The sequence below is a fragment of the Furipterus horrens genome, unplaced genomic scaffold, assembly GCF_987537825.1.
Source record: "Furipterus horrens unplaced genomic scaffold, mFurHor1.1.pri manual_scaffold_17, whole genome shotgun sequence".
Classification (NCBI taxonomy): Eukaryota; Metazoa; Chordata; class Mammalia; order Chiroptera; family Furipteridae; genus Furipterus; species Furipterus horrens.
Genome location: NW_028327187.1, coordinates 35,252,537 through 35,267,841, shown reverse-complemented (window position 1 = coordinate 35,267,841; position 15,305 = coordinate 35,252,537). Strand labels below are relative to the sequence as shown.

General features: G+C 36.9%; 1 protein-coding gene across 2 annotated transcripts in view; it reads left to right on the top strand.

Moving 5' to 3' along the window:
- GRIA3 (glutamate ionotropic receptor AMPA type subunit 3) overlaps positions 1-15,305 on the top strand; it is a 520,351-nt gene that overhangs the window by 213,834 nt on the left and 291,212 nt on the right. For both annotated transcript variants that reach the window (XM_090265357.1, XM_090265359.1), the window contains exon 4: positions 5,617-5,804. In XM_090265357.1, coding sequence (XP_090121483.1) covers positions 5,617-5,804 — 188 coding nt within the window. The remainder of the gene's footprint in view (positions 1-5,616; positions 5,805-15,305) is intronic.

Here is a 15,305-nt window from a genome sequence, read left to right as displayed (position 1 = left end):
TAAGAGGGTAAATATTAAGTGTTCTCACCACAAAAATAAATAAAATGATAACTATGTGAGGTGATGAATATATTCATTAACTTTATTGTGTTGATCCTTTCACAATGTATACATATGTCAAAACATCAAGGTGTATACCTTAAATATATACAATTACTTTGTCAATTATATCTCAATACAGTTGGGAGAATATAAATAAAAAAATTTTTGTGCCTTAGGTGCTTCTCTTGCCTCGCTCTAGTCCCAGCCCTGCATCCTTAGTCTTACATCTAACTCAAAATTAGCTGTGCGATCTTGGGCAGGTCACTTCCCACCTACCCCCTAAACCAGAGAAGCTGCACTTTTATCAATCTCAGAGATCAGGCTTCCATAAAAATTTCAACTGAAAAAGAGTTCTAGGGCTTTAAAAACTCTATCCTACTACTCTTAGTCATCTGTAAGATTCCTTCTAGCCTGTAATGCTGTGTGAATCTATGACTGAAAAGTGTAGACCACAAGAATTTTCATGGGCCAATTTGAGCCTCTCTTTTTCAACCTGCATCTTCCAGCAGTGTTAGCACAACCTATTGTTAACTCATGAACTTACATCAGATCTCTCAGAGCCACACCATGTGTACTTCTGACTTGGTTTCTAGCAGTCCCCCAAAAGATGGGGGTCTCTCATATTGACAAATGGGCTTCCTGTGAGTGTTGACATTTATATCATTCTGTGCCTGCCTGGGATTTTCAGAGGATTTTCCATACAGCTTCAAAAGAAATTGCCAACCCTTTGGAAATGTCCTAGAGAGGCAAGGTGGTCTTTCCCAGATGGCAATTCAGTATTTGTCCCATTGGCCTACTGGAAGATGCAAAACAGAAAGGAGAAAATTATCCTCAACTATATTTCCTTGGATGTCTTCATTACCAACTTCCATATGTCAATAATATGTTCCTTACTCTTCTATGTTTTTAGATCAAATACTAAATTTGCTCAGCGTGAAGCAGTTTTTAATTTTGTCTGTGCATTGAGCAAAATCCTAGCCTTCTTTCTCCCTGTGAAAAAGGTTTTGACAGTTGTAGAAGTGAGATATTTTTGTATCTGTTGCCATGCCTGTCACAAGGTCAACCTAATAGTCACAGATTGAATCCCCTAAGATATGATTCTGAGATGGAGACTTGCATGCAAAGTTTATTGTGGGGTAGTATTCTCATTATTGATACTTGTTAGAGAAAAAGAAGAAAGCAGATTTGGTGCGGTTATAACAAGACCTCAGCCTATCCTTCAGGAAGCTCTGAAGTTGGGTTAGAGTTATCCCATTTGGGGACAAGGGGTTGTGCCTTTATTCTCCATATAACCAGCCATTGGATACAGCCTTCCCTGAGAAGGGAGTATAACCTTAAGCTAGGCAGCTCTCTTCAGCCAACAACTTCCCCAGAAGCTGGAGGAATGTCTTTTGGTGCTGAATGGGGATTTGGTTGTACAGCATAGCATCCTTACACTAGCCTTTACCCAGAGGGCCTCCTTGTTTAGCAAGTGTAGCCCAATAACCAGTCCAGTAGGATTGGATTGACCATAACTGCACCCCAGTTCTTCATCCATAATCACCTTGCCACTCTTCTATTTTCATGCTCTTATGTTATCTTAGTTGAATGCAGATGACAATCTAGCACTCACTCAGTTACCTATGTAGTCACTCCCATTCTTTAAAACAAAGAAGAAAAAGAAGGTGGACAGCAACAGTAGTCTGGAATCAGAATGAGAAAATTTGCTGCTAAAATAAAAGTAACTTTCAGTACTGCACAGTTGGGCATGTTAAATTTCACTCAGAGTGGAGGACAATTCTGAAGCTGCTAAAACAGCACACTTATTTTTTCAAAGCCAAAAATATAGGAGGTGTTACGCATCTCAACTCCTATAAACACATCAATGCCTGTTTTTTTCTGCTTTCAGAGACAAACTTTTCCTACTACTCTTATTTCTCCCTCAAACTTCTATGTACTCTCTCTGGTCAGCTACAACAGGGAACAAAGTATAAGAAATTAGGTATAAAAACAAATAAAAGTTTTCTTTTCTTTCTCCCCCCAGGGTTCTCAGGTACACAGCCACATGCTCAAGCAGACACATAGAAACTCTGCATAATAAAGGATATAGCAGTGTTAAGCCACAGTTGTGACTTGCATAGAAATATGAGCAAATCTCATTGCCCAGAAGGCCCCAGACCCAAGGTCATTAAGAAAACCATGTGATTTTGAATAGGTAATACATTCAGATGGTTTAAGGAACAAGTATAAAAAGATCTATAAGATCAGTGTTTATTAACAGGCCTTTTATTTGTGGCAGCAGGCAATATATAGAGCTGCACTTATCTGCCATCCATGTCCTCTAGGAGCTTATCCTTTGAGATAATAGCATGAGTTGTATTTTTTAACCTTTATTGTTTTTGTACTTACAGAAAATAATGCCTGCTTCTTAGACAATGGCTGAACATTACATTTTTAAAATGATAATGTGGCCCTGGCTGCTGTGGCTTAGTGGATTGAGCATTGACCTGCAAGCCAAGTGTCGCCGGTTCAATTCCCAGTCAGGGCACAAGACTAGGTTGCACGTCAGGCCCCCAGTTGGGGGCACAAGTGAGAGGCAATCACACAGTGATGTTTCTCTCCCTCTCTTTCTCCTTTCCCCTCTCTAAAAATAAATAAATAAATAAATAAATAAAAATAAATTAATTAATTATTTTTTAAAATGATAATGCAAGTAGAAGTTCTTGATAATCCTACTCCTTAGAGAAAGCCACTGCCAATGCCTTCTGATTTTTTCTACACATATACAAACATATTTTTATAAGATGAAATTACACTATAAATTCTATTTTGAGCTTTTTTCCCTGTTTAATAATATATTGCAGAAATCTGTATTTTTATTATATAAGTATTGAGCTATCTTTTTAACAGCAGCATAGTACTTCATTTTATGTATGTAGTATAATTTATTTATCCAGTTTTAATCTAAATTTTTTAATTCCTGTCATATAGTTCCTTAAATCAGTTTCTCCATTGCTTATAATTCTTTTACCTCAAATTTAAATCTCATTTCTGGAGAAATAAATGAGGAATCAGTATGGGAAGCTTCATGGCTTCATATGGGAAGAGTATCATCTACAAAGGTCTATGGTAGCAGGAGGTGCCAGAAAAAGGAATATACAGGTGCAATTGCCTTGAATAGGTAACAAGAAGATAACTGAATAAGTGGGAAAGATCAGCTTCCTGATTTGAGCCGATGTGCAGGCAGGGAAGAAGTGGGGATTGGGATGTGATGCAGTAAGGGATTAAAGAAAAGGAGATCAAAATATGTTGAAATGGAAGAATTTTGACACACATATGGTGAGTTATTACAGAGCAAAGGTTTTACAGTGAGAACTGACATGCTTTAGTTGGATCCAAGCTTGATACTAATTAACAATATAATGTGGCTATTGAAAAATATTAGCAATACTAGGGTGCTAAAATAACAGCCCATATCTGAACAAGCAATACCTCATTGTTACCCATACTGGTCATCTCACATTTGAATTATCAAGATCAATCAAATATTGACAAATACACATAGGCAAAAGACAGAACAGTGAGGGAACCTATCATCATATCATAAAAGTAATTGCTGAAGGATCAGAACATTTTTAGCCTTAAGAAAAGGACGGATATGCTAACTGTTTTTTTTTTTTTTAATGTGAAGAACTGTCACATGGAAATGAGATTAAACTTGTCCCCTTGGCCCCAGAATGGTAGAACAGGACAAACAAGTAGAGATTACAAGAATATAGGTTTTGAAGCAATAGACAAAAAAGTCTTGCATTTTCAAAAGGGTCTTTTTAAAATTTTAATTTAAATATATCAAAGATGCCCTGTGTCATTTCATTGCCATTATTGTTCAGCCAACACTTTCTTCATAAATAATACAGTAGTTCTCAACCTACTCCTTGCTGAGTTTTCATAAGTTATTAATTAGTGGGACTCAAAATAATATGGCCTTAATGTATACTGCTTAGAAAGATTTTCAAATACTTTAATCTCTTTCTTTCTATGCTTATTTCTTAATCCTATGCCTTGGACCACTATATGCCCTCAACTCCTATGAAGCATAGAGCGCATCAAAAACCCACACAAAAATGTAAATCTGAGAAATAAACATGCAGGATTGGTTTTTAAAAAGTAATAATTAACATTTAAAGCAATGGTAATTTACTCTGATCTGTAATTTTGAGCTCCTGTGCTGAAATTGCTCATTTGGAAATTAACAAGAGCTTGGGTCTCATTTGTGATCTTCTTCCTGCATACACCCAGCACACAAAGGAGCCATAATGAATGATTGAGTCACCACTGCCATCTCCCTGAAGTGTGCTCTCCAAATGTCAATACCATTTTCTATGGTGCAGTGAAGATTCCCAGCCATAGCTTGCTTACACTACAGGGGGAGCCCAAGACAGCACCAAACCTGGAATGTGTTCAAAGGTCAAAACAATCTTCCTCCATTCTCTACTCTTCCTGTGGCCAAATTGCCATGCCACAGATTATTTTGGTTTTGCAAATCATCCCCATCACCCATTCCCATTAGTCATTACCTAAATATAAATGAAAAACCATTTAAACTTATGGGAAGAAAGTAGCTGCTTTTGACCATATCCCAATAAAATGATGGAACACTTGATGAAATTATGTTCAGATTATGGATTAATACCAGAAGCAAAAAAAGAGACATGGTGTAATATAAAGACACAAATACTGTAAAAGACCAGTAGATAGAAACCCCTGCACTATATCCTGTGGTTCATACTTTAAGATATACTGTTCTTCCCAACTTCTCAAACCCTGATTCCAAAAAAGTTATCAAAAACTTAAGCATCATATTTTTTTTCTCTTTCCCATTCAGCATAGATCCAGGATGTTAGTAATTAATAGTCGTCTGATATAAATTAACTAAAAAGAAACCAAGAATCCCTAGTAAATGTAACTGAGAATTGTGAAGAACTCAGGAAGATTTAATGTGATTGAACTTTTTCATAATGTTGTGATCAAAGAATCAGTATATTTTTGTTACAGACTTTTATTGTCAGGTTTTTTAAGTTATTTTACTTGAAGTATATAATTTACTTTGTTGAATAATCATAGCAATGTAAGGATCACCCATATTATAATAAGATTCTCTCTCTACTAAAGCTATTTCTAAGTCTGAAGAATGTTCATATGGAAGATGAAAGAAATGACCTTTGGCTACAATAAGAAATATTTTGGCCAGAAATAAGGAAGAAGGTCTTGGCATTTATTCCATAGATATTTTGATAATGCATGTAACTAAAAACAATTAGGTACTATAATCCAGCTGTGGTTGATTAAATACAGGCTTGATAAACACCTAACCTGGTGCCCACAAGTTGTAGAATCTTCTTTCCTTTAAAACAAAATAGAGGTGCCAACTGTCTGGAAGGTTAAGGCTGAGGTTATGAATAAGCCTACTGTCCACAAGAGATAAGGTTCACAGAGATCCAATAGACTGAATAAAAACTCAGTGAAACTTAATACCTACAGAAAGATTTTTAAAAGAAAAAAAAACATCAGTGTAGCTGTCTTTCATTCTTTCAGGATTTTCCATCCTCCAAGCAATTATGGAAGCAGCAGTGCAAAACAACTGGCAAGTGACAGCAAGGTCTGTGGGAAACATAAAGGATGTCCAAGAATTCAGGCGCATCATTGAAGAAATGGACAGGAGGCAGGAAAAGCGATACTTGATTGACTGTCAAGTTGAAAGGATTAACACAATTTTGGAACAGGTATGTTAGAGATTTATTCCACCCCCCAGCCAGCATGTTAAATCATCAACCCTAGGCAGGTCACATTTCTGCTAATCAATTCAGTAGCCAACCAGACTAAACGTGCCAATGGTTTTTCATAGTTTCTCTAATCCTTTTTTCCTCCCCAGTGGCTGCAGGAAAGGTGTGGGAAGAGAGGGAGGGAAGGAATGAAAAAAAGGAAGGGAGGGAGGGAAGGAAATCTAAGATGGTGAAAATTGCATTACCATGATTAATCTGAAAGTCTCTGCAATTTAATGCTTCCTATTAGATAAACACTCTTACACACCTGTTTCATTGATAGCTGACTCTTTAATGTAATCCCTACCCTTTCCCATACCATCCTTCCAGCAGGGAACAGACAAGGAATCAGACAGGGCAGAAAAGTAGGGTTTTTATTTCAGGGGCCTAATTGCTGAGAGTTGGGGCAGTATTCACTAAGTTTCAAAATTTGTGGATATTTTTGCAGAATAATCTTCTGGGGTAGAGAAACAGAGAGCGAGAATATGCATATAATTGAAGACCATTTTTTAAGATGGCATATGAAAAAAGTTCATGGTTTTAAAAATGTGAACAAAGTGAAGAAGATTTAGACTTGGGGGGAAATATTTTCAATAGGCAAAATGTATTCATTATTAAGCTTGGATATTTAAATTTAAGATTAAAAATATTAGGAGAAATGTTTCACCCTAAGCCAGATGGACACTCTGTTTAGATACTCTGGAGTAGAGTCAAATTGAAATGTGGTGAAAGTTTATTATTTTCCTTAGTAGTTTCATTGCCAGTTAATAACAAAGTGCCTATGCTTCCATAAACAGAACTGTAAGGGAAACATTTCCATTCTAATTCAATCCCAGTGGACCTGGGGGGGCAAAACAGCTTCAGATTGAAATTATAGTAAGCAACCATTCCCTGGGAGAGCTGTTTTATAGCAAATTAAATATGAACAATTTGTCAGATATGTCTCCATAAAAAGAAAATGCAAACAAAAATAGGTAAGGAAAAAGAAGGGAAGGGAGGGGAGGAGAGGGAGAGAGAATTTTAAAAACCGCTGACTTTGCACTGTAGAGACACAGCTTTCCCCTTCTTAAAAGCAGGATCACCTCTAGTGAATCACACCTCACAGAAAATCTAGAGCACTCGCCTAGCTAAATCAAATCTCCCAACTAACATTCTCCTGAGCTATCCAAATGACCCACCCCTCCCTTCCAAAAAAACGCCTTTGATTTTCTTAGATCTTGAAAGTGAAGAATCAGGTCAGTGATGTTGGTGTATGTACTACATGCCCTCTAAAATTTAGACCAAAATAGCCTTTTAGTGGGTGACCTACTTAATAGCCTAAAGCAGAGGAACATCCTCATTGCCATACTTTCTTTTCCTTCCTTTGTACTTGTGACTTTGGCTTCCTGAATATCTTACATTTTGTTCAATCTTTTGGGTTTTATAGGACCTTATACTGGAGTCTGGGATTTTTCAGCATGATGTAATAGAAAAAGCACTGGGCAGAGCTCTGAATTCTATATAGCTATAGGATCCTGGGCACTTAAATATCTATGCCTCAGCTGTCTCATTTACATAATGAGGAAAATAAAATTTGCTCTACCTCATATGGTTGGTATAATTGCTTCAAAAGGCATAAAATGCTATGGAAAACGTCATTATTATAAATACTTTCAGGAAAACTAAAGTAACATTTTTTAAAAACCCTGTTCTCTCTTTTCATGTCTCACTTTCTATCTTCCTTTCTTTTATATGCACATTTACAATATCCCTCCAACTATTTTCTATATAATTTTCCAGGAAAAGTTTTAGCAACATCCAGGTAAAGCTAGAGTTAATTTCACTTATTTTTTCCCTATTTCAAGAAATTGTCATAAAACTATCAACTTATGATTGTTTTCTCTACCACTTAAAGAATTTCTACTAGGCCATAATTACTTTGATGTAAGGGCCATATTTGTCCCGTTCACTGTTGTATCATCAGTGTCCAGCATAGTGTTGGATAGATAGAGGAATGGGTGGATGAATGGATAGATGGATAAATATTTAGTAAGCACATTTCAGTAAGTTTCACTGTGATTTTGCTATGCTTCCATCAAGGGGCAAACTAGTACCTGCAGCCACATGAAATGATTATTAAAACACATATTTTCTCAAAGGTTTAAGATGGTGGCTCTCTGTTCAAACTTACTCTAATGATATCAAGAATTTACCGGTTTAACTTTTTTTGTACAAAAATAGATTTCTCATTAAACAAATTACTTAAATTAAGTAACAAAGTCAACATATTTCTTTAGAGAAAACATTTTTAAAAATAAATATTTTTACTAAGATACAGAGATACCACTTTCTCATTGGTTCCTAACCATTTTTGGCAAACTTATCATAACTCATTATACAGATCATGGGTTGCAATGATAATACTTGTAACTCAATCAATATCCAGTCCTCCCAAAAGATATCCCCTTTCTCCAAAGGTATTTTCAGTTTTGGGGGGTGGTTATTCTCATAGAAGAAAATTTCTATAGCCTCCCACAAAATGACCCTTAATGCCACTATTTGAGGTAAAAGAACCTGTTACACCATCTAACCCTATTTCCTATAGATCAGATTTTGGCATAAATTAAGTTCATATTGTACACTATATTTAATGGGTGATAATGAAAAGACCTCGACATGGTACAATTTTTCCAATAAAAGCAGGTCATCAATATAGTTTTATAAAACATAACCTCACTATTTTATGATATAGGTTCTGATTTTTCTTGTGAATGTTTAAACATTTATGGGGCAAATCAAAACTGTTTCAAATGTTTTTTTAAAATCTCTCTCAACTCTTAACACTACGGCAGAAAAATATTCCATTAGGTACTAATTTGTCTTTTAATATTTCTCCTAAACAGTTAATCTATAAAGTATTCCAGAATTATAGCTATAAGAATTAATATACAAAAGGACAGAGATAGATACAGGGTTTACAAAGAATATCGAGAAACTGTAGATCCTGAAACTAAGAATTAAAACACCTTCTACTAGAAGATGTATGTGTCCTAGAATGAATGAAACATTGACCTGACCTGATAGAGCATTCCTGTTACTGTATTGTGTTCATGAGGTGCTCCTCACTGGTGGACAGCTGCCTTAAATGACTAATCTAAACATTAACTTTTGAAAAAGGTGACTTTCACAAAGTTATCTACCCATGACTGAACAGATCCTCCATCCCAGTAGTATATATCTGTGGACTGCTTTTGAAGGCCAGACTCCATAAAATGAATGGCTTTGTTGGGCAATTATAGTTTCAGAGCATGGATTCTAGAATCAGTCTGCATGGATTCTGTTACTTTCTACCTGTGTGACCTAGGGCAAGTTACTTAACTCTCTGGCTCCATTTCCTCATTGTAAAATGGGAATGATATCTTTACCTTAATGAGTTGATACATGCAAAGAATTTAGAAAGGTTCCTGACACATAATGTTTATATAGTGCTTTGATGCTAAACAAAGTGTTTTCACATAAATTTATCCCATTTGAGCCTCACTATGAAAGGTAGGTAGGACAGATGTGCTTATCGCAGATTTACAGATGATAAATTGATGCTTAGAGACATTTAGATAACTTGTCCAAACCTGGCTCTCTGCTTAATCCTAGTAAGTGACAGAGCAAGGACAGAACTGAAATATTCTGACTCCTAGTCCAGTGCTCTTGCCCCTAAACTGAACCACCTTTCTTTTTAAAAAAATACTTTATTTATTTTTAGAGAGAGGGAGAAGAGAGGGAGAGTAACACTGGTCAGTTGCCTCTTGCATGCACCCAACTGGGGACCTGGCTCACAACCCAGGCATGTGCCCTGACTGGGAATCAAACCTGCAGCCTTCCAGTTTGCAGGCTGGTGCTCAGTCCACTGAACCACACCAGCCAAGACTGAACCACCTTTATTAATTTATATGTAACTTATTAAATATTTAGCTGATGCCAAACCCTAGATTAGACCTGTTCATCAGGTTACTTCTTAAATAATTGCAAAGCAATTGGAGAAGATCCAGAGAAAGCAACAACAACAACAAAATAATAATAAAGAATTAAAGCACTAGAAAATAGGGCTTACAAGGATAGTCTAAATGAGTTGGGGTTGTTCAGCCTGGTTAAAGAGAGCCAAGAGGCATTTTAATCACCATCCTCAAGTATAAAGACTTATCATAAAGAGGGTGCTGACCAACTGTTGTGCATGCCTTAAGGACAATACCAGAGTGAATGAGCTTGACTAGAGAGAGAGTCAGCACAAGATATGATTCATTACAAGGAGAGGGGAAACTAGAAGAAAATAAAATCTCACCAGCTGAGGCTATATGAAGGTAAGCCCATTCTGAATTAGTGAAAAGTCAGATATAGAATAGTTTTAATATTATTTTCAAGGATATACAAATATTCCGATTTAATCCTGTGTTTTGACAAGTAACTACCCTTATAGAAGATTTTTCTAATGAATAGATATTTCCTAATTTGCCTACCCATTGGATAACTAAAAGTTTGACTCCTTAAAGAGATTTACACATCATCCCCCTTCAGTCTTTACCATGTTTTTGTTTCTTCCATAGATAATTGAAAAGTAACATTTCAACATTCAAGCCTCTGCTTGAATTACAATTTATGCAAACTGAATGGGGCCCAAACCAATACATTTCAATGTGATACCCAGGAAAAGTATAGAATGTATAATTTCCCTAGAAATATTTCAGGGTAAAATCCATTATAGATGACGTGACAGTAGTTCTTTTTAGGGACAGAATCATGAAGCAGCTCAATCCCTGTAATTTCTTTCATTTGAGGAACCCTAACTGTTGCCTCAAAGAAAATCATTTTAAGAAATAAAACACCAAGCCTGACCAGTGTGGCTCAGTTGGTTGGAGTGTCATCCCATGGACCAAAAGGTCCTGGGTTCAATTCCTGGTCAGTGTGCATACCTAAGTTGTGGGTTCTATCCCTGGTGGGGGCGTGTATAAGAAGGCAACTGATGTATCAATCTCTCTCTCTCTCTTTCTCTCTCTTTTCTCTCTCCTCTGCTCTCTCTCTTATCTCTCTCCTCTTTCTCTCCCCCTCCCTCCCTCCAAAGCAATGAAAAGGAATATACTCATGTGAGAATAAAAAAAAAAAAAAAAAGAAAAGAAAACACCCAAATTAGTAAGACAGGCTTGCAAAGATAATGATTTAATCAAGGGGCCCTTCTAAAATAAAGTATGAGTCTGTAACACAAAGAAAACAGTGCTCACACCAAAAAACAAGAGGAGGCAAAAGTAGGATTACAGTTGTGAGTACATGAAACAGTTTAATCTTGTATTATTATTTATTAATTATTGTATTATTTTTCATACAAACAACTGTAAACCTACTTTTGCCCCATCCTGAATGTCTAACAGTTGGGGTCTCTAGAGCACACTGTTGCCAATAGCTAGACGTAAGTCAAGTGAAGTAAAATATGTTATAGCCTATGTCTGTTCCTTGCCTCATCCTCCACTCAACACACAGTGGTCTGTCCAGTTCTCTTTTAGCTCCCTTTTTGTCCCAGCTCTTATTCTCAATGTTCCTTGTAGAATATTTAGCTGACTCACCCATCCATAAAACAGTTTGAGTTAGCACCTCTACTTGTAGAAATGTTTTGTTTGTAGTATAGTTGAAAAAACACAAACTTGGGAATCAAATAGACATGGCTTTAATTCTTAGCTTCATCACTTCCCTGTTGCATGACATTGATAAAAGTGACTTAATTTCTTTAAGGCTCAATTTGCTCACCTTAAAATAATATTCTAAGGCCCTGGCTGCTGTGGCTCAGTGGATTGAGCATCGGCCCATGAACTGAAGAGTCACTGGTTCGATTCCCAGTCAGGGCACATGACTAGGTTACATGTCAGGTCCCCAGTTGTGGGCACGAGTGAGAGGCAACCACACAGTGATGTTTCTCTCCCTCTCTTTCTCTTTTCCCCTCTCACTAAAAGTAAAATAAATAAATAAATAATTTAAATAATAATAATAATAATATTCCACTACATTTGATTCATGTGACCCTCATGTGTTGTGAGGGTCAAGTAAGATATATGGAGAGTACCTGGCATGGTGCTTAGCACCCTCTAGGCACTCAATAACTGGTAACCATAACTAATTGCTCATGAACAGTGTCCTCATGGACTTTCCAACATATCAGTTTAATCTAAGTTCTTTTTTTAAAGATTTTATTCATTTATTTATTTCCAGAGAGGGGGTAAGGGGGGGGAGAAAGAAAGGGAGAGAAACATCAATGTGTGGTTGCCTCTCACGCACCCCACACTGGGGACCTAGCCCGCAACCCAGGCATGTGCCCTGCCTGGGAATAGAACTGGCAACCTTCTGATTCATAGGCCAGTGCTCAATCCACTGAGCCACACCAGCCAGGGCTGCATCTTCTTCAATTTCTTTCTTCAGTGTCATAATTTTCCAAGTATAGACCTTTTAATTCCTTGGTTAAATTTATTCCTAGGTGTTTTATTTTTTGATATAATTGTAAATGGCATTGTTTTCTTAGTTTCCCTTTCTGATAGTTCATTATTGGTATATAAAATTGCAACTGATTTCTGGATATTTATTTTGTATCTTAATACTTTACTGAATTCATTTTTCAGTTCTAGTAGTTTTTTGGTAGAATCTTTGGGGTTTCTATGTACAGCATCATGTTATCTTTAAATAATGAAAGCTTTAATTCTTCCTTTACAGTTTGAATGCCTTTTATTTCTTTTTTTCTGATTGCTATGGCAAGGACTTCTAGTACTATGTTGAATAAGAAAGGTAAAAGTGGACATCACCATCTTGTTCATGATCTTAAAGGAAATTCTTAGATTTGCCCATTGAATGTGATGTGTCAAAATTGTTTTGCAAAGTTTCATGCTGGAAATTTCTTTTTTTAAAGTATATTTTATTGATTATTTTGTTACAATAGTTCCAATTTATTTCCATTTGCTCCCCTCTGCCCAGCACCATACCTCCCCCAGAAATCCCACACCCCTTAGTTCATCCATGGGTCGTACATACAAGTTCTCTGGCTTCATCCTTCCCTATATTATTATTTAAATAAAAAATAATAATAATTAATTATTTTTTACAATAAAAAATAACAATCCCAGCCTCTCAGACTTAAGACCCTTTATAATCTTATAAAGGACAATGGGCGAAGGTCTCGAGCTCCTCTAGCTGCTTCAAGCTGGGCATGGTCATCGTCCTACCTATCCTTGTGTCCATAAATTTCTAATAAGATTGGGGGTGTGGAGGGGAGGGTGCCTTCCCACATGGGGAAGAATCTTGCAGACTCCTGGTCATTTGGCTGTCCCCGGACAACGGCATGCTTGGTTTAACAGGCTGGCATTCTTGTTGTATTCTGGTGGCAACAAATATGGCAGCAGGATTAAACGGCATCATTCAATCCATAACCACTAGATGACAAAAGGCAGGTATTAATTTTTCAATGCCCCACATTAGGTTAAAAATATTGCTTCTTTGGAGGAAGGTGTGCCAGGCATGTCTCACCTGTCCAAAACCCTTTTGCACATTATACTTAGTTTGGGCTAAGGGAAATATTTTAGTTTTCCCCCATCTCAGACCTCTGGGCCCTTTCTTTCCAACACATTAGGATAGAAAAGAGAAACCAGTTCTAAAGTGAAGCTCACTGACCACCCCATTCTTCACCAACCCAGCTACTTAGTTCAGCTAAACCATTGAGTCTCAGGACGCAGCGAAACAGACAGGATTAAGTGAGACCTATACATACAGACAATCACTCAGGTAATAAGATCATAGGCTTATGCCCTTTGAAAATACAAAACACATGTTAATTTATGCAACATAACCCACAAGCAAGTCTCTAAATCTGTAAAACTGTCTTATTAGAAAGACATCCAGTTGCAAGGCATTTGACATTCTTCTTGCCTGTAAATTAAGCAACTTTGATGATGCTACAGACATAGTTTAACTTTCAAATGAAAACAAACTTTAAATGAAAAGAAAATTTAAAGACGGTTAGCTGCACTACTTTATAGTCTACCACTGAGCATTTTGATATTCCTTGGATCACAATTTTTATCCTTAAGATTTCTCTCCTTCCCATGAAACGGACTGCATTAGGTCCATTTTTAATTTATCCTGTTCATTTGCATAAACACAAGAGCAGCAAATGATCACTTATGATCTTTAGTTCTGCTTTGCTGGAACTTACACAAGTAACCTTTAGGGTAACCTTCGGTCTGCCCTTCAGGGCACAGAAGCTGAGCCACATACCTGGCATTCAGCCTTGACTGTAAACACCTGTCTTTTCCAAGTCCTTCAAGTTTTCCGTTGTGCTTTAAGGTTCCTTCTAGCCATTCTTCAGGAAAACAACCTTCATTCCTTGCCTGGAAAGATTGCTGTGGACTGCACAACCAACCAAGGTACCAGGCCTTTTTTTTTTCGTGGGCTTTTATTACCTTCAAAAGTCATTCCCAGTTCCTCAGGGCTTTTTGGTAACAACCAGAGCCCAAGCATGCCTCTTTTAGGCATGACATTCCAGTCAAAGTCTTGGTCAAGAAAACCTCTATTAACAACTGTTCTTATTAGTTTTATGCAAAGAACCATTTGTCATTACTTACTTCTTCAGAATGCCAAATTCTGGAAGGATCAGATAGGGAGAAAATATACAGTGTGAAGGAAAATCCGTTGTCCTTCTAATATTCACTAAAATTGCATTTCCATTCTTTGTATTTTCTTTTTTCCCCAACTAAAAAAATTTTTGTTTGTTTTGCTATTACAATTGTCCCACTTTTTTCGTTATTGCTTCCCCGCACCCTGCCCACTCCATCTCCCACAATCAGTCCCCACCCTGTTGTCCTTGTCCATGGGCAACTATGGGTCTATTTCTTTGACTAGATCCTTCCCTTCTTACTCTCTTCTCTCCCTCCCCCTCCCCCCTTGTCACTGTTAGTCTATTCCTTGTTTACATACCACTGGTTCAATTTTGCTCATTTGTTTGTTTTGTTCATTAGTCTCCTGTAATAGGTAATAGCATAAAGTATTTTTCTTTCATTGCCTGGCTTATTTCAATAAGCATAATCCTCTCTAGTTCCCTCCATGTTGTTGCAAATGGTAGAAGTTCCTTCTTTCTTTCTGCTACATAGAACTCCTTTGTGTAAATGTACCACAGTTTTTTGATTCACTCATCTAGAGACGGGCATTTAGGTTGTTTCCAGCACTTGGCTGTTGTAAATAGTGCTGCTATGAACATAGGGATGCATAGGTTTTATTGAATTGGTATTTCAAGATTTTTCAGATATAATCCTAGCAATGGAATTGCTGGTTCAAAACGCAGTTCCATTTTCAGTTTTTTGAGGAAATTCCAAACTGTTTTCCATAGTGGCTGCTCCAGTCTGCATTCCCACCAGCAATGCACCAGGATTCCCTTTTCACTTCATCCTCACCAAGACAAGTTGT